The sequence below is a fragment of the Papio anubis genome, chromosome 1 (genome assembly GCF_008728515.1).
Source record: "Papio anubis isolate 15944 chromosome 1, Panubis1.0, whole genome shotgun sequence".
NCBI lineage: Eukaryota > Metazoa > Chordata > Mammalia > Primates > Cercopithecidae > Papio > Papio anubis.
Window position 1 is genome coordinate 195,448,242 of NC_044976.1, and position 23,890 is coordinate 195,472,131.

General features: G+C 43.9%; 1 protein-coding gene and 1 long non-coding RNA gene across 6 annotated transcripts in view; one reads left to right on the forward strand and one right to left on the reverse strand.

Annotated features, from left to right (window-relative positions):
- Positions 1–3,693: 3,693 nt before the first annotated feature.
- On the reverse strand, positions 3,694–23,736 carry LRRC52 (leucine rich repeat containing 52). The gene is made up of 2 exons (XM_003893489.4): positions 22,818–23,736; positions 3,694–4,146 (listed from the first exon to the last, which is right to left on the reverse strand). The coding sequence occupies exons 1-2, from the start codon at positions 23,437–23,439 to the stop codon at positions 3,827–3,829; spliced, it is 942 nt and encodes a 313-aa protein (XP_003893538.1). The 5' UTR covers positions 23,440–23,736; the 3' UTR covers positions 3,694–3,826.
- Positions 23,393–23,890, forward strand: part of LOC103879786 — a 67,963-nt gene continuing 67,465 nt past the window's right edge. For 2 of the 5 annotated variants that reach the window (XR_001897556.3, XR_640562.3), the window contains exon 1: positions 23,394–23,876. This is a non-coding gene — a long non-coding RNA (uncharacterized LOC103879786). Of the gene's footprint in view, positions 23,877–23,890 lie in introns of all 5 variants that reach the window. The other 3 variants (XR_640561.3, XR_640559.4, XR_640558.3) reach the window with 3 other exon arrangements.

Here is a 23,890-nt window from a genome sequence, read left to right on the forward strand (position 1 = left end):
ATCCTAGACCAGCTGGTCTTTCCTTTAAAAAAATTCATTTTTATCAGATATACATGCACATAGTTTAAAGAGTAGCAGTTGTACAACAGTTTTTTATTAAACAGCAGTCTTCCATTTTTTTTGTCCTAGTGTTTTTTCCTCTTCAGGGGCAAGCACCTGGAACTCCTTTTGCTGATTCTTTTGATATGTCTAAAAGGTATGCTTTTATTGCTCCTATTTGATTTTTCAGTGTTAGGCACCAGCTATGGACTTTCCACTGAGACAATGAGGATTTAACCCTCCCTCCTTCCCATATTCCTTCCCCATATTTTATTGCCCAGCACGTTTTTGCATCCAGTATGCCGTGTGGTGATTCTCTCCACCTTGGTGACTGATGTTGCCAGCCACCTGGCTATCCAAATCAGAAATTTGGGCCCTCTCCTTAACTCCTTCTTCTTTCTCTGAATCCTCCCTCCATTAATTCTTCCCCAACCTCCCATATCCAGTTACTCATGAAATTCTGTCAACTCTACCTCTGACATAACCTCACACATTCATTCAGTTCTGTTTATTCCCACAGCCGCTGCCTTTGGTCTATCACCTTCACCCCCCCGCTAGAATACTACAGTACTGCTAGTCTCCCTGTTTCCCATTATGCCTCCCTCTGGTCTCTTCTTCACCTTATAGCCAGAGTGAGTTTTCTCAAACACAGGTTAACTAGACTCGGTGGTTCTCATGCTTACAACTCTCATGCTTACTTCAGGAGCAAGTTCCATATCTTATCCTGGTGGGGCAGAGACAATTCCTTGTTTTCCATAGCATTCCTGGCACACAGACTACGTTTCTCTGCAGTAAGGTTGGGACCATGTGAAATGTCAGTGGAAGTGACACGTGTCATTTCCAGGCCCAGCAGTTACAAGCTGTGTGCCTATGGCCTCTCTTTTCTCTTCTGGAGTGGACCTCTGAGGCCATGTTCTAGGTGCTGGAGCTACAGGGTGGGAGGGCTCCCTGTAGGACTCTACATGAGTGACAAGTTAGTCTTTGTTGTGGTAAGCCAATGAAACTTTGAGGTTAATTTGTTATTGTAGCATAGGCTATCATAATCCTGACCACCACAGGGATATAAAAGGCCCTTCAGGATCTGATCTTGCTTCTCTCTCTAACATTATTTCTCTGTTCTTCCTTCCCTTATATTCTATATTCCAGTTATAATGGCATGCCAGGCTCTTCCTCACTTCCAGGCCTTTGTATATGCAGTTCTTTTTGCTTAGGATGTCTTTTTGTCACCCACGTCCACTTTACTACTTTGCCTAGTGAATCTCAACTCAACTTTCAAGCCTCAGCGTAGATGCCTCTTGCTCTGAGAAGCTCTCCAGGATACGCTACTGCCTCCTGGTTGAGGCGCCCTTCCTCTGGGTCCTTAGAATACTGTGCCGGCCCTTCACTTACCACTCTGCCTTGAAATGGCCTGTTTTCTTGTTTCTCCACCAAAGTGAACTGGAAGCTCCCTGAGCTTCACGACTTTGCCCCATTCACTGTGATCTTCTCAGGCCTCGTCAGAGTAGGTGCTCAGATCATTTTTGTGGAATGAGTTATTGCTGGAAGATCCAGGCAAAATCTTGGGGGAGAAGCTATCGTGAAAAGCTGCAATTCAGATTTCTTTTGCTAAGACTTTCTTAGTAGTTTAAATTCCTGAGAGACAATATTGATTAGTGATTTGGAGGAAACAGTCTATAGTCAGACAGAGCTGGTTTCACTTCTGGTTGTACTAGATGTGTGATATTTAGCAAGTTACTTATCCTCTTAAGCCTCAGTTTCAGGATCTGATGGGAATAATGCCTACTGCATGGGATTGTTGTGATGATTCAATTAGTTGAGATGCACGTGTTTGTGTGTGTATGTGTATGTGTTTGTGTGTATGTATATGCACTTAGAACGATGCTTAACATATAGAAGTGCCCAATAAATGTTAGACGTGTTATTACATTAAGAATATCCTAATTGCAAATAGGGTATCCTATATTGGGTCTTGGAACAGAGAAAGGGCATTGTGAAAAAAAAAACAACAACAAAAAACTAGTGAAATACCAATAAACTCTGGAGTTTAGTTAATAGTAGTGTTCCAGTATAAGTTTTTCAGCTTTGATAAATGTACCACTTTGATAAATGTATCATAATGTGAGATAACATTAGGGGGAACTGGGTGAGAGGTATATGGGAACTCTGTGCTACCTCTGTAGTTTAGTCCAAAGTTATTCCATCATAAAAAGTGTATTAAAATAAGTTCTTATTATAATTGATATTCATTGTATTCTCACAATATCCCTATATAAGTACTGTAGTGATTGCCACTTATAGATGAAGAAACTGAGGCACACAAAAGTTAAGTAACTTGCCCATGGTCACTCTTAGTTCAGGATAACGAAGTAGGAATGATTGGTGGGTTGGGATTTAAATAGAATGCGTAATAAACATTTATTTTGTGTAAGTTATCACTCTATATGCTGTGTCCATAGAGAATACTGAAGGCAAGTGGTCTCTGCTCTCAAGGGCATTATAACTAGGAAGCCCAAGTTCACACAGTGCTAAGTGCAGAACTGGGGATAGAGATCTAGCTCCTGAGTCTGGACCCATGCTCTTAAGCATTGCACCAAATAAACTGGAGGGCAAGTGGTGATTAGAGTCACATGCAATTCACAGTGGAAGTGCAGATGTAAAAACAGATCTGGTTGGGAGTTTAGAGACAGCTAGTTTCATGGGTGGGGGTTTGATCTGAGTCTTGAACATGAGTGTAATTTGATCTGAGTAGAGCAAAAAGGAAAACCTGGAATGGGTTTTTGGACCTGGGTTGAGCTGACCCTCTCTTCACTCCCTTTCCCAGGCCTGAGTGCAGGACATGCTTGTGTACACTTGGCTATTCTGTTCAGTACTTCGTGACAAACAGTAGCTCATAGTGCACAGGGCATGGACTTTGGCATGGGTCCATCAGTTGCTCTGCTCTTACCATCTATGTGATCTTGAGCTGGTGACTTCATCTCTCCATACCTCAGGAAAATAACGGTAACAATGACCATCTGACCTTGTTGTCAGGCACGTTAGTCCAGGGGGAAATGTGTATAAAGCTGGGCACAAGGCTGGGCACTTGGGATGGACCCACTGGGTGGTGGCCACCTCTATGTGGCCAGGCTTATATGATGAACCCTTGGTTATGCTGCTAAATATTTATATTTCATGTAAAGGAAAGAACATGGACTTTGGGAAGCTGTGCTACTTACCAGCTGTGTGACCTCAGTCAGTTGTTTAACTTGTTCAGGTCTCAAATTTTCACAGTAAAATAATATCAATATTATAGGATTGCTGTGATAACTACGAGATGGAGTGTGAAGATGGCCCATGGACATATTCCATTAATGTTAGTTCTTATCATTGTCTTATATGTTTCTCCATTTGATTAACATTAATCTTCACTTCCACTTAAATTGTTTGCTCTTTAAGAGAGATCTTAAATCTTGTATTCCTTGTATCCATCCCTCCAGCACTTAGTTTGGGGACATAGTAGGTACTTATTAAACACGAGTTGGCTTACTTTTGGGGTAGGCTTTCTTGGTATTTAGATGCATCCAACAATGTTTCTAGATTTTGTTCTACCCCATCCTGCTGGGCTCAAGGAGTCATCCTCGGGCTGGTGAAGTGGGAAGGGACCAACCTGTGAAATGGCTAGCAGAGATTTTATTTATTTTACTAGTAGGTTTCAATCTCTATGACAGCTCCAAGGTGGTGGGATGGGGAGGGCAACAGAGAAAGCAGGGAGCCTGGGGGAGGCACATAAGATAGTGGTCTCTGGCAACTAAATAAGCTGAGGGAACTCCTGGACCGAGCTCGTCTGGGTTGGAAAAATCCGCCTGCTGACTTCCACCCTAGTCCCGGCCTCATCCTCGTCCTCTTCGCTTGACTTGCGGCGGGTGTTCTGGTAGAGCACAGCACACACACCTGTGAGCCAGGCAGCCACAGTTCCTGCGGCGAAGATGCCGAAGCCGATGAGCAGCAGGAAGAAGTAGTCCTTGTGGTCCAGGTGCGTGATGCACATGTACCGGAGTGGGTTCCCCACCCGGGTGATGGGCCACCCTGTCAGCTCTGTGGGCTCCACACATGTGGCATTTAGATCATCTAAGAAGAAAAACACAGCAGGCAGGGTGCTGAAACAGCGTGACTCCCACGGTCCTAAGGCCAAAGGAGATCTGGAGGGGCCATCTGGACCCTCACTGCTCCAAGTGTGGTCTGTGGGCCAGCAGCATCAACATCACCTGGACCTTGTTAGAAATGCAGAATCTCAGGGCCCACCTGTGACCTCCTGAATCCGAATCTGCATCTCAACAAGACCTTCAGGATATCTGTTACACATTGGAGTTTGAGAAGTACTGGGCCTGGACTGTTCCTTGTCCCCAGGCTTTGCTGCATTCAGGCCATGAAAATGCTTCTTAAGGATGCTCAAGGAAGGAGAGGCCACAACAGGGGTGGGGGGGTTGAAAGGTTAGGCAAGATTGCCATGAAGTGTTGACATCTCTCTGTTCTTTACCAGTCACCTCCCTCTTGCCCCTCCCTTGTGTCCATCCCAACTTTCCCTTCACCTTGTCCCTTTCTCTTTAGCAGTAGCTGAGTCCAACCTGGGACCACCAGCACCCGCCAAGAGCATTGCAAGCCACTCAACTCTAGGAAGGGACGAGATTCTCTTGAAATGTTTACTGTGTGTTCTACCCGCTCACCACTTCCCCACCCCCCCTACCCCTGAACAAGTCAGGGGAGCCCAGGGTATACAGGTTGTCAATAGGGAAAGCAGTTCTGCTTCTCAGAGGTGATGTTGGCCATCACTGGCTGATTATGTCATCGACATGAGTCTTCAGTCATTCTTAGCGGCTGACTCAGCTTCCTGGCTACTTCTCTGAACACCTCCCCATATGTAATGCCATGGCCTTCACTATATAACAGAAAGAAAAGTGGGCTCTGGAGCTAGACAGGCCAGGCTTCTAATCCAGACTCTGTTACTTGCTAATTTTGTAAACTTCAGCAGGATACTGGATTCTTTCTCTGAATTCCATTTCCTCATCTTACCAGGCAAAGAATGACACTTCTCAGGGTAGTTGAGAGAACGTATTGACACAGGTAAGAAGGCACACGTGATTGTGCCTCGAGCACGGAATCCTTGGAGCCCTATCACTGCCCCTGCGTTTTTCTAACTCCATATACTCTGCCATGCTGAGGCTGAGTGCTTGTGTGAGACGCTCAGGTGAATGTATCCAGCACACACTAGATCATTGAGCTCCAGCTCAGCGCTGAGGCCAGAGCTTGAGACAACCACAATCAATATTATAATAGCAGCCAGTATTTGCTAAGTGCTTACTATGCACTAAGTGAATTACAAATATCTCATTTAATTCTAATAATAACCTTGATGCACATAATATTATTTTCCTTGTCTTACAAATAAGGAAACTGAGACTCAGGAGATCCCATAACTTGAAGGTTGTAGATAACTGCAGAATCTAGACAGAAGACAGAAGACAGAAAGACAGTGTGAGCTTGTTTTGCATAAGTGGGATTTGCAAACAGGAGGTATTGTGGAGAGGAGTTTCCTCTAAACTTCAGGGCAGGAACTGCCTCACTAGTGAAAACATCACTAACCTTGGTGACCCAGGATGTTAGGAAAATCAGGTTCAGTTAGGGAAATCCTAATGGGGGCTGGAAGCAGCATTCAAAGAAAAAGTACAGAAGTAAGTTGGCTGGGGAGAAGGCATTTGGGATTATGGGTGGCTGGAAAGAGCTGTCCTCTTCACCTGGACACCATTACCTGCCTCTTGCTTCTGTATCAATGCACCTACAGCAAAGTCATTTTGTTTTGTTCAGAAAGATGGCCTGAAGTGTGTAATGCTGTTTAGGACTCAAGCTCAGAAAAAGTTGTAGACACAAGAGGGGAAGCCAGTGCAGGAACTGTGTCATATCCACTGTTTGTAATGATTACAGAGGAAGGCAGAGGAAGAAGCCTCTCTCTAGACTGAGTATGGGATGGTGGTCTTCAGGGCAAACCTGCCCCACCAGAGAGCTCTCAAGTAGAGGGAAAGGAGTTGAGGGCTGAAGTCGCAGGAATGCAATTATGCCTCTGTACCTCTTTCTAGTCAGCCTGGCTTGAGGACCTCTGTGGCTTTGCCCAGAAGGCCTGAGCGTGGGGCTCCTGTGAGCTGGGGAGGCACCTGGAAGCTCTCCAAGAATTCTATCGAGGGAGAGCTCAGGTCACCTGCCCAAACTGTGGGAGACACATGAATCTTCAAAGAAAGTTGTATTTGAGAAGGAAAACATGGGATTCGGAGGGTCTGGGATGTGTCTAGGGGGGTTTATCTCATTCTATTTTTAAAAAGATTGGGCTTTCAAATTGCAGCTTGGGCGGCAGAGATGAGACTAAACATCACACACGTTTCCCCATTTTGGAGCATTAACTTTGAAAGGAGCAATTAGGCAGTGATTTTAATGCATTGTTAGGCTGCTAAGTGAGGGATGTGGGTGGCTTTGTTGGGAGGGAGGCCTGGGTTTCTCTCCCGTTGAATTATTTCCCCCTCTTCCCAGTCGCAGTGACTGCCAAGATTTGGGCTCTCCCCTCCCCGGCTCCCTATCTCCATTGTTTCCCTTTCCCAGCTCAGGGCCATTTCACACACTTCTGCCAAATTGCCTTCCCCAAGTACAGCTCTTCCCGGTCACACTCTGGCTCAAAACCCTCCTCTGACCTCCTGTGAACCTCGGAATAATACCCAGACCATTTGGCCTGGCATTCAGAGCCCCTCAGCATCTACCCCTCCTCCCCTTCTCTCCTTGCTTCTCAGCACTGCTGGTAACCTTTGCTCCAATCAAATTAAACTACATACTATGCCTTGATTACACCTCACCCTTACCCTCATCTGTAGTTACTTTGTTACACTGCTCCTTTTGTATCAAATGCCGCATACTCCTAGTTTTGCAGGATCATATTCTTCCCATCTTTTAAGATCTAACTTAAATGCGTCTATTCCAAGGAGACCTTCCTCAACCACCCCGTCCTCAGAGCTTGGAGGACATGTGATTGTTCCCACTTGTGAACTCATCCCTAGCATTTCCATGTGACATTCTTAAGTACCTATCACATTCTATCTTGCATGATGGTTATTTACGATGTGCATCCTTTCTCCCCTACTAGGTAGACTTTTAGCTCTTAAAGGTATAAACCGTGTCTGATCATTATTGTTCTGGTTAATAAGAGCTATCATTCATTGACCGAATTGTGTAATTTGTAAAATTGAGGGATGTTCTGTTATTTTTTAAAATTATGAGATTCTAGGTTAATCCTACTGTTCTGGTTTAATTCTATAAAAACACTCTGTAATTTTGATCCTTTGAAATTTCTTGAGAATTTGCTATACGGCTGAATGTAAGGTCAATTTTAGTACATTTTCCATGTGCTACAAAAATATTACACAGTAGAACCTCTAATAACGTTGTTTCATTCTCTGTCATTTTGTTACAATATTAATGAGAAAAAAAATATTCCCAGCCAGGGTCACTGTTTGTATGCAGTGTGTGCACGCTCCCCATGTCTGGACAGGTTTCCTCCAGGTGCCCTGGTTTCTTCCCACATCTCAAAGATGTGCATATTAGGTGAACTGGCGTGTCTAGATTGGGCCAGTCTGAGTATGTGTGAGTGTGTGTATGTGTGGCCCCCAGTGGAATGGTGTCCTGGCCAGGGCTGCTTCCCACCTTACACCTGAGCTGCCAAGATAGGCTCCAGCCACTCACAGCCCTGAACTGAAATAATGAGGCAAATATTATCTTACTTGTGTGTATGAATCTTTCTTAAATGTATGTATGTTTCATATTTCAATGCTAAATATCAGAAGTATGTTTTGATCTTTATTTAGAAGTTTGGTGATGTTTTTGTGACTAGAAATAAGCTTTAGAAACTTAACTCTTGCTTATATCAATTAGCCTATGGTAGAATTGGTTTTGTTATATGTCATTTTCCTTGAAGTGGCAGTTTCCAAGAACCTATGGATATTAAGTGAGGACTTATTGTATTCTTTGTTGAGTACATTGTTCTATGCATGTCAGTTAGGTTGTGGTGGTGTACTGATCTTCTATACCCTTATTGACTTTTTATTTATAAACATCTATTGTCTCTTAGTTATTATTAGACTATTGTCTACTAGTCCCTGTAACTATGTAAAATTACTAGTTTTAACTGTGCACTGGTCCACTCCATATAGTTCTTTCAAGTTTTGCTTCACAATTTTTTTTTTTTTTTCTGAGACAGAGTTTCACTCTTGTTGCCCAGGCTGGAGTATAGTGGTGCGATCTTGGCTCACTGCAACCTCTGCCTCCCAGGTTCAAGTGATTCTTCTGCCCCAGCCTCCTAAGTAGCTGAGATTACAGGCACATGCCACCACACCCAGCTAATATTTGTGTTTTTAGTAGAGATGGGGTTCCCCTATGTTGGCCAGGCTGGTCTCGAACTCCTGACCTTAGGTGGATCCACCTGCCTCGGCCTCCCAAAGTGCTGGGATTACAGGTGTGAGCTACCACACCTGGCCTTCCCTTTACAAATTTTAAAGCTGTGTTATTAGGTGCATACAAAGTTGTAATTGTTACGTCTTCCTGGTAGAATTACCCTTCTAACATTGACCAATGTCTCTCATTATCTCTAGTAATGCTTCTTGCCTTAAAGTTTACTTTGTTTAACATTACTATGGCTGCACTGAAATTCTTTTGGTTAGTGTTTACATTGTGTATCTTCTTCCGTCCTTTTACTTTTAATCTTTCTATGTTCTACGTTCTTATATTTAAGGTATATTTTTGTAAGCAGTATGTAGCTGGGTTTTGTTTTTCATCCAAGCTAGCAAACTTTGTATTTTAATAAGCCCACTGACATTTAATGTAATTACTGATATATTTGGATTTATATCTAGTATCTATTTTTTTCATTTGTCTCCTTATTTCATGTCCTTTTTCTAACCCTTTGTTGCCTCCTTTTTTTTAAAAAATCATTTAACTTCCTTTTCTTTAGCTTATGAACCATACCTTCTTTTCCTATTCTAGTATGATGACTTTAGAGGTTTTATACCCATCTACTGATCCTGGAGTGCCTGACATGTGCTAGGCACTATATGAGATGCTTTACAAAATTAAACTCTAAGCTCTACTCTTGATCACCCCACAGGGCAGTTTTAACTATTCCCATGCTATGGAATAAATAAACTATACATCAATTCTTCCTTCTCTGGCTTTCTTGATTTCCTTGCCTCTCACACAGGGCGTCAGCAAGTACTGTTGTACATGCTGTGCACTGCACAACTTCAGGAGGTTCCATTCATTTTATAGACAGGTGACCCAGCTTTATGACACCACTTTACTCAGCCTCACTCCAGTGGCCCAGGGCATTAACTACAGATGTCGTTAATATTGAACTTCTTATTTCAAATAGTTCCTAAGGAAATATAAACCACCACCTGGTTTATTTCTGTACACAGTATCTTGCTCAAAGGCAGAAAACCTCTTTGTCAGAATCAGATGCATGGAACAACAACAGTGTCTGGGGCCTGGAACCACACATATTAGTGTAGCAGCCCAGGAGACCTCCCTTTCAGAAAATAGTCTTGAACCCTCCGGTTATAAGAGGAACTGCTTCTTTTCTCCATCTTCCGGAGGGACCCCAGTTCTGCCCAGGGCTCTGCTGCAGGTTCCCAGTGACTTGGTGCCCCCAAAGAAGCCAGGCCATGGGCAGTTTGCTCTAAGCCCCTGTGGCAGCTTGCTCAGGAACCTTCTGGGCTGACTGGAGGGGTGAGCAGCTAGGCGGTGGCAACGGAAAGCAAGAGGGTGGAATCTGAAGGTACTGCAATTACCTCTCAGTGAGTAAATTATGTTTCTATCAGCTTAAGCACCTTGTCAAGCACTTTGTCAACTTCTACCCTGGACCTAGAAAAAAGCCTAATTCCCCCATGTTTTCTTTTAGGCCCCAGTCCACCCAAATATCACTAGATGTACAGTGCTTTGCCTTCTATTTTTTTTGCAAGGTAAATTATGTTTTTATCAAGGACATTGATTTGCCACCTATTCATTTGTCTGGCTTCACTCATTAGATTACAGATACTATGAGGATAAGGATTTTTTGTCTGTTTTGTTCACTGATGCTAGAACTCAGGGTGTATTTGTTGAATGAATTGATTGCTATTCAAACCCCTTGGGCTCGCTGTCCCTGACATAATGCTCCGGTGGAGGAAAGGGAACCTGAGTGGTAGAATACCATACGTGGGTCAGCTGACCTTGAACTGCCTCAGACACTCTACACTGGGTGAGTAGCAATCCCTGTGAGAGTCTGGGGAAGGTTCAGTGCGCTAAGTGAAGCTCCAAGGAGGCAGGAATGGATGCTCTTTAGGACCAAATGGAGGTATAAGCCTTGAATTGGGAAGGGCACCTCCTCTGTCTTGTGAGACCAAAGAGAAGGAAACAACGGTAAGAGTATGAGGACAAACTGCTGCAGACATGATATCAAAAGGTAATTATTATTATTTCCAAATTACTTTTTGAGAACTGTTTGAGAGCAGAGACCCTTTTTCTGAACCCTTGCATCCTTAGTCTCTGGCACGCAGTAGGTGCTCAATAAATGTATGTCGAATGCAAGCGTGGATTATTGGTCTGATCTTCTATAGTACTTTTAAAAGTCTGATGTCTTTGTCCTGTTGTTTAGGACTGGTTCCCCAAATAGAATTTGAAGAAATCACTATTATATATTCTGTTGTACTACGGGTGCCCAGAGGAGATGATTCCCTAGAAAGAAACCTAGGTTGGGCAATATGGCTGCTCAGGAACACCAAAGCCAACTGGCCAGCAAGGCCCCCTTCTCAGATCCTCATGCACAAACCTATGAGAATTTCAAGCCCTGGCACTGGCTTCTACCTTTGCCTTTGTGGAGCTCCACTTACTCATTGCCCAGCTGTCATCTAATGATGGCATAAGCTAGGGGTCAGCAAACTACAGCCTGTGGGCCAAATCCAGCCTGCTGTTTTGTAAACAAAGTTTTATTGGAACACAGTTTTCCCATCCTTTTACATATTTTCTAATGCTGCCTTCACCTTAATGGCAATGTTGAGTAGGCACAATGAACACCCACAAAGCCTAGAATATTTACTGTTGACCCTTTCTGGAAAGCATGTGCTGACTCCTGGTCTAATCCATCCTAGGCACTTAAAACCTTAAGGATTTGTGTTATATGGGCTTGCACAAAGTACAATTCTTATCAGGTATTCACAGTTTCCCCCCCTTGTGTATACAGTCTATAGATTTTTAAAGGTTAAAAGTGATTCATAGACTTATGGAACATGTAGATGAGACCTTGACGTTCAGCAAGTTCAGCCTGATGATGCCTGTGCTTTATAGGTGTTTTAGGTTACAGAACTGGTCTTGTGTATAACTGGTTGCATGTGGGCATGATTCAGAGGCAAGAAGCTTTCTTTTTCTCATAATTGCGTCTCATGGGCTTGTCAGTACCCAGAACTCTGTCAGTGGGAGATGAAACCTTTCGTTTCACCAATAAAATAACACTCAAAGTGTAATGTTTTCTGAAAAAGAAGCAAATGACTTAATCCCTACTCAGGGGTAGCCCCCTGCTACCACCTTTTGGTGGGGTGAGGGGAACAAGCTACATGATGGGGCTGGGGGCTGGGATCAGGTTCTTCTTGGAAGTTAAAAATTAATTTTTTTTTCTTCTAGTTTCTTCTCAGTTTGGCCTAAAACTGAGCCTGCTTAAGAACTACCCATCTGCTCAGAAAAATCCAGAGGGCAGACAGTTGTCCTCATGGATAACAAACCATTATGAAACCCCAGGAGCCGAAGGGCACCATCATTCACCAGTCCACCAGGCAGAAACACCAGGCAGAAACTGTTTGCTTCCTCTTTCACATTCCACGTTCGGATCATAAGGAAACCCTGCTAGTCCTACCTTCAAAATGTGTCCCGATTCTTACCTCTTCTCATTACCTGGACCATTGCCCTCGTCCCAGCCAGTGTCCTCTTTTGCCTGAACTGTGTTGGCCTCTGAATGTGTGTCCTTGCTTTTTCCTACAATCTCTGTCTGGAGACAGCAGTGGGAGCAATTTGTAATTACAGATCATGTCACTTCCCTGCTCAAAATCCTTCCATGACTTACCATCACACTTAGAATAAAATCAAAAGCCTCTCCATGTCCTATCTACCCTATGTGACCTGGCCTTAGTAATTTTCTATCTCATTCTTCCCTTTCTCCTTTTCCTTCACTCTGCTCCAGCCATATTCCCTTTCTAATATGTCAAACTCATTCCAGCCCAACGCCTTTGTGTTCGTTCTCCCCTTGGTCTAGAAAGAGCTTCTTCCTCCCCATGTAATATTTCCATGGCTTCTCTCTCACTTTATTTCAGTTCTCTGCTCAAAATCACCTTTGCGGGCCCCCTGAGCCTGAAGTATCCACCTTGTCCTCAATCTCAGGCACACACTTCCTTTCCCCTCTCTTATTTTCCTCCATGGCACTTGTTGTTATTTGACATTATGTCATATGTCAGTTTATTTATTGTCTTCCTCTCCCACTAGAATGTAAGCTTCATGAGAGCATGTTTGTTTCTGTTCACACCAGTATGCCCCATGCCTGGCCAAGGCGCTGGCGTCTGAATGGTGCTCAGTAACTGTCAGTGAATGCATGCACTCAGATCTCAGTCTGGGCTCCTTACCCCTTTGTAAATGTCAAATAGGGATAACAATGCCTGTGCCTCACCTCAGCCAAATGCTGTGACCAAAACATCTTGACTGTTAGAAGAAAATGTGTTGAAAATTACAAGGGTTTGTCTAACATGACTTTAATTCCAGTCTTAACTATGTTTTAATTGGATGCATCAGGTTTTTAGTTATTCTCTTATTTGGGTTGAGGAGAAGGCCAAATTCACCTATGTGATCAAAAAAGCTATCATTGGCCAGGTGCGGTGGCTCACGCCTCCCAGCACTTTGGAAGGCCAAGGTGGGCGGATCACTTGAGGTCAGACCAGCCTGGCCAATATGGCAAAATCCATCTCTACTAAAAATAAAAACGTTAGCTAAGCATGGTGGCACATGCTAATAGTCCCAGCTCCTGGGGATGCTGAGGATCACCCCAGTCCGGTAAGTCGAGGTTGCAGTGAGCTGGGATTGCACCACTGCACTCCAGCCTAGGTGACAGAGCAGCAAGAGTGTGCCTCAAAACAAAAAAACAAAAAACAAAAAACAAAAAACAAACAAACAAACAAAAAACCAAAAAAAACCCACCAACTATCATTGCATATGGACCATGCAGCAGATTAGGTGTTTTTTAATGACATCATCTTGGAAGCGTTAACACTCCCCTCAAGAACTCCAGCACCCCTAAGTTGAACTCCTTGCCTCTGCTCACCCTGTTTGTTTCTGCAAACCCACACTGCTCTACGCCTTCTCCACATCTCATGTGACAATCAGAATCACCACCAGGCAAAGAATTTGTAACAACGACAGCTAGCATTAATTGAACATTTACTGTGTGCAGTTCTAAAATCTTCATATGGGTTTTTTCATTTAATTATCATAACTTGAGGTAATAGGCACTATTTTATCTGCATTTTGCAGATGAGAACTTGGGTTGGATGGAGACTGTTGCCCGCAGTCAAGTAGCTGGCAAGTGACAGAAGCAGGATGAAAAGCCAGGTGACCTGCATCCAGAGCCCACCTTAGTGTTGCCTGCTCAACTAGGATGTGAACATCTCAAGGACAATGGATATTTTATAGTCGCCTAATTGGGTTGGTGTTATGGAATTATGGAAGCATCATAGAAAACATTACATGAAACTGTGTACTTTATAGATATATAGTCATTCTTTGTTTTTTACCTCACTGAAAGAGAAATACAGGCACCAATTGGGCCCCTCAATTGTATTCGTCCCCCATCATCACACTCACCCCCATCTATGTTTACCCTTGCCTCCTTCTCTGCAGTCCCAGAAGGCAGAGGAGGTGCCACTCCCCTTTCAAGGATTACTCCTCCATTTGGTTCTGGAGACCATCCATCCACTCCTGTCCCCTTGGGGACTTTACCCCACAAATGACTTCCCCTCTCTCCTGTATCTTTGTCCTTTTTCTCTGCATCGACTCTTTCCATCAGCAGATAAACACATGGTTGGATCTCTTTTCTCCTAAAAATCCTCCTTCTTCATTTGTTTTCTCTCCAACTAGCACCCTATTCCCTTCAGTCCACAGCCATGCTTTCTAGAAGAGTAGTTTACATGGTTTACTCCTTCTTATCTTTGATGTTCAGTTCATAGCCCATCATGGATAGGTGTTCACTCCTATCATGCCAGTGGAACTGCCTAAGACATCAGGGATCTCCGGTGCTAAATCTGATGGACAGTTTTCTGTCCTTATCCGACCTGCTCCCACTTTTTGGAACTCTTTGGCTTCCATGACTTTATCCCGCTCTAATTTCCTTTGTCTGGGTGCTCCTGCTGTCCTACATGGGTTGCTTTTCCTTACTTGACCCTTTGGTATGTTGCATTCCCCAAAGCTTCTGTACTTGGCCCTTATCCTCATTTGAAACTCTTTTTCCTGATTGATCTTATCTTCTGTTAGGTTTCAATGATCACTAGTGAGTTGATGACCCCCAAATATATGTATATTTTATGCCCTGTTCTCTATTCTGAATTTCAGGTCGGAACATCCAAATGCCTAGTGTTTTACAGGGACTTCTCACTCAATAAGGTCAAGACGGGACTCGGCTTCTCCCCTGACTTCCTCACTGCCCTCCTCCAAGTGTGTTTATGTCAGCAAAGGCCCCACACTGTCCAAGCCAAAGTCTTGGGAGCTACCATTGATTTTTCCCTTCTCTATATTTTCTGTATCTCATTCATTCACTCAGGAAACACTAGTTGAGCATTTTCTCTGTGTCAGGCCTGTGCTTGTTTCTGAAGATTCGGATCTGCTCTCATAGAGCTTCCAGTCTATCAGGGAAGACAAATGTTAAACGAATACACATTTATTAATTTGAATTGTGCCGGAAGTTACAAAGGGTGCACAAGAAACTATGAGAGGAGCTAGTTCAGTCCCAAATCCTGTTGCTTCTGCCTTCTAAATGATTCCTTCTCAAATGTCTACACCTTTTCTCCTCACTGTTGCAATAGGCTGCCATATTGTCTGGCTTGAACGCCTACAGGAGCTTCCTTCCTAGCCCTACCTCCAGCTCGCTTGCCTCCCAAGACTTCTTAGGATATATTGCATGTTCCCCAAAAAACCATTCAAGGCCCTTCCTAGCTGGGCCCCCATCCTTTTCTCTAGCCACATCCATCCTTTGCAGGATTACCTCCAGGATGAGGAGCTCGTCACCTTTAAAGATGAGGAAACTGAGGTTGACTGCTTTGGCCAGACTTGCACTGCTGTTTTCCAGAGTCCTGAGTGATGCTGGGTGACCTGAGGGACCAGGTGTAGAGATCTGGCATTTCTGAGCTTGGAGTGACCTTCGTTCACCTACTCTCAGGGATCCCAATTGGCCTGCGTCAGGGAGTGTGTCAGCATCACCCAGGGGTTCCTAAATGTCCCATGCTTGCTGCTCCTATCCCTTCTCAGATTTTCTGGGTGGCTTGGGGATCACTGACTCAGCTACACGCCTCTCAGACCCCTCCTTGCCCTCGGGAGGCTACTCTTCTGGCTTTCAACAGCCTTGGAAGCCTTGGAACCACTGGTTGCCCAGTCTTTCTTTCTTTCTTTCTTTTTTTTTTTTCCTTTGATCTTTATTTTAATTTCCCTGATGGAGGACATGGGTAAGCATTGATAGTGGAATAACGTGAGGACCTGAATTCATTCTGGAAATCTAAGTTTGGGCACAGTTGTGGATGACTTTGTACTTGGTAGGTTGAAATGGGGCCATTATCCCATTACAGCAGTCTTGAATACAGGATGATATAACCTCATCATGAAACTAAGATGTTCTCTGCTCAAAACGCCCTCAAAATGACTTGGACCTGAAGCAGCACATGACTCAATCCATCTGCTCCCTGCAGATGGCCCTGAGTGCTTTGTCCACTGCCTCTGCAGCACCCTTGCTCAAGCTCCTCTGATGTATGGGCCCCACCATCAGACTCATTTAGGACTGGTTAAGGCTATCAGAGCTGACACAGACGGGACTCTCTGTCCTCAAACCGCCCCACTCTGGCCCCTGGTAGCCTGTCACTTTCTAAATTCTCACTGTTTCTGGTTGTTCCCTGTCAAATTGCAAGTGTTCCCTGAGGGGATATTTCAAAACACTAGGCATTAGCATCTCAGTGCAAATTGATTCATTTACTAATTGGAACAGCCACGGAAGGTCCAGAACATAAGCCACTGTTCTAGGGTTTCTGAAAAGTGGCCTAAGGACCACTGGCATGAAGAGTTGACTGAATCAGAACCTCAGGGCATAGGACCTGGGATTCTTATGCTTGTTAGAGTTTGAGAAGCACTGTTCGAGCAGGTCTGGCCTGGGAGGAAAGTTTGGGGCAATGAGTTCCTTGGGGTGGAGGCATTGTTTTAGTGAAGTTGAGGGTGCTTAATATAGGAGGTGGGAGAGTGCAGGAGTTAGAGGCATCTGCTTCTTAATTGAGCTTCCTAATTATGTGACGTAGCCCTCATCACTGGGAACACCTCCACCTCAGCACTTGCCACTATGCACTTGCTCCCCTGGAACCCTGCCTGCTGAGCACTGTTCTCCTCTCACCTCCTGTGCACTTATCTTTCTATTTAGGTCCATAGGCTACCAGCTATAAGAGGCCTTTGAGGATATCTAACCCAAATCCTTTATTTTAAGGACAAGAAAAGTGACTCTTGAAGAAGGAAAGTGACTTTCCCCATATCACATAGTGGCATTTCTGGGATCAGGACAGGGCCTCCTGGCTTTTAATTCTATTTTCTGTCTCTTATATCCTAGATTATCTTATTCAAGACAAAAATTATGACTTTTTTCTCTGTGAAACAGCCACTCCAGCATTATAATGCAATGTTGGGACATAATGAATATACAATAAATGTTTCAGAGTTAAATGGATCATGATGTGCCTGACAGCAAAGAAATATCGTGGCATCAGGGAAAAACATTGAACTTGGATGTCAGGATATCTCTGTGCTGGGCTTTTCTCCATAGCCACTTACCTGTGACTCTGGATTCTAAAGTTGTAGCTTAAACATCCTATGTTAAAAGGCTACCCTGACCAGTATGGTAGCCACTAACCTTAGGTTGCTATTTAAATGTATTGAAATAAAATAAAATAAAAAAATTCAGTTCATTTGTTCTAGTCAAATTTCAAGAGCTCAATGGCCACATGCGGCTAGAGACTACGGTATCGGGCACCATATATGTAGACTATTTACCCTGTTGCAGAAACTTCTGTTGGATAGCATTAGAGCAGACTTTGCCAGTAGAGGGGAATGGGATGTATGAGGCCAGGTTTTGTATGTTTCAGAGCTTAGAGTTTGAGTGAATTTTCGAGAGCATCCTGAAAGCCATTCGACCCTATCCCCTGAGGGAAATCAAATATCGTGGGAAGAACTCAATGACCACTCTCACCTTCAAGTATCATTAATGACTGGAAAATAACAGTTCTGGCCAGGAATTAGTCCTCCCACTTGCTAACCTGGGCCAGAAAGGAAATGGAACGTGTGGGTCTGTTTTCAGTCTGTATTGATCAGGGCTCAGTAGAGCACCCTGGCAAGGGACACATTATAACACACCTCCATTTCTGCTGTAACTTTTGTGTTTAAAAAGTGACTATATTAACTCTTTGATAACTGAATACTTTTCAGTACATCTGGTGAGTATGCCACTGGAGAGTTTCTTTTGATTCAGAACTTTGATTATAGTGGCAAATCTCTTGCCAACTTGAGAAAGTTTTGATATTCTTGTTCAGTCCAGCCTTATAATAAAATAAAGTGAATGAAACACTTGGCTTCCTCTACAACCCCTCTATAGGGGATGTCCTTAGCAAAAATGTGACACAGAAGTATATGATATTGCCCTCATGTCTTTTATTTTAAGACCTCTGCACTTCCTTCTTGCACTTCTGTTCCTTCAAGGTTCTCCACTACTGCAGAATTAATCTTAGCTAATCAAATTCCCAAGAATTAACTCCTGCTGATACGAGAGCTGATAAAGGCTTAAGGACACTTGTGTTATTCTTCCCAGGAGTTCATGTATTTTTGCAGGTTCTTCAAGATCATGACACATACTTGGGACCCAAAAGGATGAACCTGTAGTGGCTAATTTCAGATTAGTGGTAGGAAGTGGATAGGGACACACTGGGGCAAAAGTATTTATTACTCAGTTATATCATGTAGGTGACGTCTTTCTCCTGAGGCTAGAGAAAGTTGCCTACTTTTAACATCCCCAGAATGTTGCCTACACATCCACACTTGCCTCTGGAAGTGGAGCTTGTCTTTAGGTAGAGCTTTGGTTCTAGATTTGGGTGACTCAGGAACAGGCACCCTGCTGCTGCTGGTCCAGCCCCAAGTCTTATGGCCCAGGCTGAGACAAAGCCTTGATTTGAGCTTTTGCTTTTGTTGACTAGGGTCTGAACACCCATGTTCTTAACTTACCTAATAATACCCAACTCAGAATGTGACATAGACTTGTCCTGTCCCTCCAGGATTCTCTTTGCCCCATTTTTGTTTGGGTTAGAGTCTTAGAAGCAGCTGCCCACCTTCCCACATCCTATCTATATTCCTGCCTGCATCTCTATAGTCATGTTTCTAGACAGGGTGCATTGTCCTTTAACACCACATATGCTGAGCCTTCCTGAAGTCCACTGCTTATCTAGGGGAACACTTGACTGCTTTCTGCTATTCTACTCTCTCTGTACCTTTCCTCATCTACCAACCATTTGTTTTTTGATTGCTTGTAGTGTGTCAAGCTTAAATGCTAATGGCACTTCATAAATGTTCTCATTTCATTTTATGACAGCCCTAGGAATGTTGGTTCTATTATTATCCTTGTCTTCAAGATGAGGAGATTAAAGTTCAGAGAAGTTAAGTAACTTATCTTATATCCTGCAGCTAGTCAGCATGAGGGCTAGAATTATAACCCATTGATTTTATTCCAGAACCTGAGCTCTTAACACTGGGCTCTGCTGCCTGAGGGTGGCTGTCCTTCAACACCTGGAGGACAAGTGGCTGCCCCAAGTGCCTGTCACCCTAGTAGGCACATGCTGGCCTCATTTGTCGTGCCCTGTTTTGTTCTGTTATGCCCAACTAAACTATGGCACAGATATGGCACAGATGACCCAGAGTTACGTGAGTCTCCATATGCAGCCTCAGGTTTCTTGGTTAGTTACCTTCATGAGCACTTGTTTGGCACATATTAGGCACTCAATAAGTATTTAAATAGATGAATGGATGAACTGAATTGTAGCATGGAAGTCCTTTACTTCACTGCATTGCTTTTCAAGGAATATATGTGCACTCTCATATTGTCCTTAATATTATACTACAGTGAAAATTTCCCAGGGCTAAGGTTCAGTATTTCCTTGGGTCTAAAATGAGCCTGTTTGTGAAGTAGATTCTGTTCTATAAACAACCAGATTACTCAGCTTATTTCATAGAAATCTTCCTATTTCCTGAAACATGGATATATGCGGAGAGATACATGGGCTCCATGCTAGAATATGTCAAAGATCACCATTTTGATAACAAATGTGGTATAAATAGGTGGGCTTAAGTTTGAGACTTCACTAAGAATGTTTGCCAATAGCAAAGATATTTCCACCTAGCAGAGACCATGAGTCATCATATGAAAGTCAAAAGAATTAAATACCTTTCCTTCCATTGAAGTTTGGCTACAGGGCAAGAGAAGCAGCCAATGAATTTTACTGTATGGGTGTTCAACTTTATGGGTATGCATGTATCTGTTCATGTATGTGGGTGTGAACCTGTACATTTATGTATGTGTATGTAATATGCTGCTGGGTATGTAAGTAGGTATGTATGTATAAATGGTATATATGTGCAGGTATGTACGTATGTATGTATATATGGTATGAACATATGTATACATGGTATATACAAACCTTTGTGTTTGCATGTGTGTGTGTATGTATTTGTGTTTTCATGTGTGTTTGTGTGCATATTTGTGATTGCGTGTGTGTATGGGAAGGGAGAACCAGACTGATTAAGGCCCAAATGAGAGCAAATGCTAAGGTTAGATTTACCCTTTTGGAGTTGGGGTAGACTGGGGTGAAACCTGGGTTTGCAAGGGAAGTACAGGCATATCAACGACTTTATGATGGTTAGTGCTTATTATCCAATGAAAATGATCTTGAGTCAGTTCCAAGTGGCAGCCAGATAGAAAATAAAGCTGAAGTTTAGATGCTGTAGCCATATGTTTATAATATGACTTATATTTATAACTAAACTCACTTACAGGATGATAGTTATGTAATTTGAGGATTTATGAGATAGTATAGTCTTGTGGAAAAAGACCTGCATTTGAAATCAAGGGGTTCAAATTATTTTTTTGCCATTCATCAACTGTGTGATTTTGGGCGGGTCAGTCTATTTTCTCATCCAAGGATAGGGTTAAAAATATCAATCCTAGTCTCTTCCACAGGCTGAGGGCACAAGTTTAAGTGTTGGCGTGACACTCACACTAAAGAAAATGAGGTACCATGTGTGGAAAAATGGAGGGAGATGAGCAAATTAGCAGTGGTGGGTGCATGTGTGGGGTCCCACAACTGGGGGATGAAAGTTTTCTCTACCTCACAAAACAGACTCTTCATTCATGAGGAGCTTATAAGCTTGACAAGATAGACACTCCTTTGTGATGTCTTGGAAAATATGCAGTGAAAAAGATCTACTTTATAATCCCATTCAACTGTGGATTGAACTGAAGAGTCAAGGAGTCCAAAGTGGTCAGCCTGAAAATTCTGAGAAGATACAAGTGTGCAAGCAGAAATTTGATGAAGGGAGATGGAGTGGGAGGTGAAATGGTAGGCTTAGGTGCTGGGGTGGAAGCCAAGCTATGTCACTCTTGTCATCTGGGGTGGGAGGTCCCACTTGCAATCTGATAGGCTCTACTCAAGGAAAAGTGCATGTATGGTGGGGAGGGGCAAGAGAAGATGACACCCTTCCACAGGCTAATTTGCAGGAACATGGACAGGGAGAATCCCTTTATGGACCACAGGTCATGCATGAGGATGATTAATATTGAACATCTTTGATAGTGCTTTCTAGACACTATCACAGCTTTGGAGAAAAGTAGAAAACATTATCTCTGGCTCCTAGAGATGGTGTTATAGAAAGGCAAGGCCACCTACCCGAGATAACTGCTTCTGCCTTCTAGTCCTGTTGGAAGAGGGTCTGACAAAGTTAGTTTGTTTTGATTTATTCTAACAACTCAAGATGAGGTATCTGGCAGTAGGGTCAGGTGTCTAAGGCACAACATTTAAGGAGGCACTGACTCACAATGTCTCATTCTCAGGGCACTCGCTCTCAGTGCCTCCTTAAATTTTGCCTCCTAAAAGCCCTGCTTGCCTCATCCCAGTCCAGATTCTGCCAGGAGGACTTTCTGAGCCACACCCATTGGGAGGGCAGGAGGGCACGGTTTTCACTTGCTGTCACCACTTGGTTCTCTCTCCCCCAGTTCTCCTTGAAGTCTGTCATTCTGGCCAGGATTATTCCTAGCCTATTGCCACCTGGGCAGCACTTCATGGTGGAAGCTTTAGCAGGAATTTTATGAACCTGCATCTATGAAAACATTTGCAAAGGCAAACACCCAGGGAAGGGAGAAAGACATGGTTTTGACAGGATTTGATTTTCTACCCAGAGTCCAATTTTGTCGGATTACATCAGTGGCTCCAGCCTTTCTGTGAGGGGTTATTTCTCGTTTTTCTGAAGCTCTGACTTTCCTGGGTAAAAGTGCTATTATTGGTGGAGAGAAGAATTGGAGGGTAAGGATGAGACAGTAAAGTCCCTAAGATAAAGAAGGAATGAAGCACAGGCACCATGGCAGGCCGGGTGAGGACAGCGGGTAGAGTGGTGGCCAGGAGCTTGGAAATCTCCCAGGTAAGGGTTGAGCATCTACCTGTAAGACTAGAATCTCTCTGCTTGACACAGTGAGCACTGGGACCCTTTCTCCATTGATTCATGCCATTCTCTCCTTCCGTAGGAGGCCAGCATCTTCAAAACAAAGCAGCTATCAAAAGCCCTGTCTTCCTTCTTCCCTCCCTGTCTCACTGTCTGGGTAGCTCACATGCCCCTCCTTCCATCTGTATATTAAACTTTCCCTTTTATATATATCATACTCCTATTGAATTCTCTACTGCTTATGAATGACTGAATTTACTTTTTGATCCTGGAAAAATTCAGTTGCTGAATTAAACAGATTAAAACAGTTTACCAACAGAATACAGTGTCCCTATATTACCTTGTCACTTTGCAATTACTTTATCATTTCTACACACATCATATATTTGATGCAACTCTGTACCTTAGGTAATATTATTATCCCCACTTTATGGATTAGAAAACTGAGGCTCAGAGAAATGGTGATATTTCAAGTAGCCAACTGGTAAGTGCTAGTTTGGGACCAGAACTCAGCTCTTTGAATTCCTATTTCAGAACTTTTTCTTATTGCTACTCCAGTCAACCCAAGGGTGGGTCCTGCAGAGTAATAAGAATGTATTCAATCAGCTTCACCCAACTTTTTCTCCCATTCTGACCATCTTTTGAGTTCACCTTTTCTGGAGCCACTTCAATCACATCCTCTTCCCCACACCCGATCAAGCCCTCACCTGAGGGATCCATATGGGACACTATTAAGAAGATGGCGAAGTCCAGGAAAGAGCAGTTGCACTTCCAGGGGTTTCCACTCAGAAACAGGGTCTCCAGAACAGGGAGGTGGTGTAAGGCAGCACTGTCCAGAGTCTGCAAGCCGGTATTTCTGAGGTCCAGGTACCTCAAAGAGGTGGTGTTGGCAAAGGTGAACTTGTGAAGCGATAACAGGTGAGGGTTGTTGGCAATGTTCAGCTGCACCAGGTTGCTGAGGACCGAGAAAGTGAGTGGGGAGATCGAGGTTAGGTTGTTGGAGCTGAGGTCAAGGTAGATGAGTTTGAAGACCCCGATGAAGGTATAATCCATCACCTCTCGAATCCAGTTTTTCTGACAGTCCAAATAAACAAGGTCACTGAGGAGTCCTAGATGCATTGCTGGCAAACTAGTGATTCTGTTCTCGTTCAGGAACAGCCTCCGGGTGTTCAGGGGTATGTCAAGGGGGTATTCGGTTAACTGCTTCGCTGTGCAGATTACTTCTTGGGCTTGACACAGACAATTATTTGGACACTTTGACCCTGATACCAGCCCCATTCCAAAGGAAAAGAGTAACCACCCGGGGCCAGGGCCTGAAGCAAGGGACATAGTAAGAAGCCACAACCACCCTCCTTCCACCTTCCTGCGGGCTCTGTCCCTCTGATCCGAAGGCTGCCGGTGGAGGGTGGGGCGGGGGAGGGGCGCTGGAAAGAACTGTAACACTTTAGCTTTGTGCAGAGCAATTTTCCATTACAGGAGGACTGAACAGAAATTGAAACGCGAGGCTCAATGCCCTGCCACCCAGCTTGGTGGCTCTGCCTCTCGCTCCCAGACTGCTGCTGGAAGCTTGCCCACTTGGCAGCTTTGAAAGGTCTCACCCTTTCCCTGCATTTGCAAGTGAAGGGGAGCCAGGGGAGAGCCACATGACAATGAGGTTGCCAGTGGACACCTTTGTGATGTCAGCAGCCTCCGGAGACTGCCTGGCTGAGGGAAAGAGATTCCTCACCTCTCCTTCTGGGTGGTGTGGGGGTGTTTTATGTGTCTTGGTAAGCCAGCTGGA

What these genes read in the sequence shown, in the direction of transcription:
- LRRC52 (XM_003893489.4), bottom strand. Translation starts at nt 23,439, where the DNA reads ATGTCCCTTGCTTCAGGCCCTGGCCCCGGGTGGTTACTCTTTTCCTTT. An exon ending in GTCCCATATGGATCCCTCAG is followed by an intron (nt 4,147 to 22,817) that starts GTGAGGGCTTGA and finishes TTTTCTTCTTAG; the next exon opens with ATGATCTAAATGCCACATGT.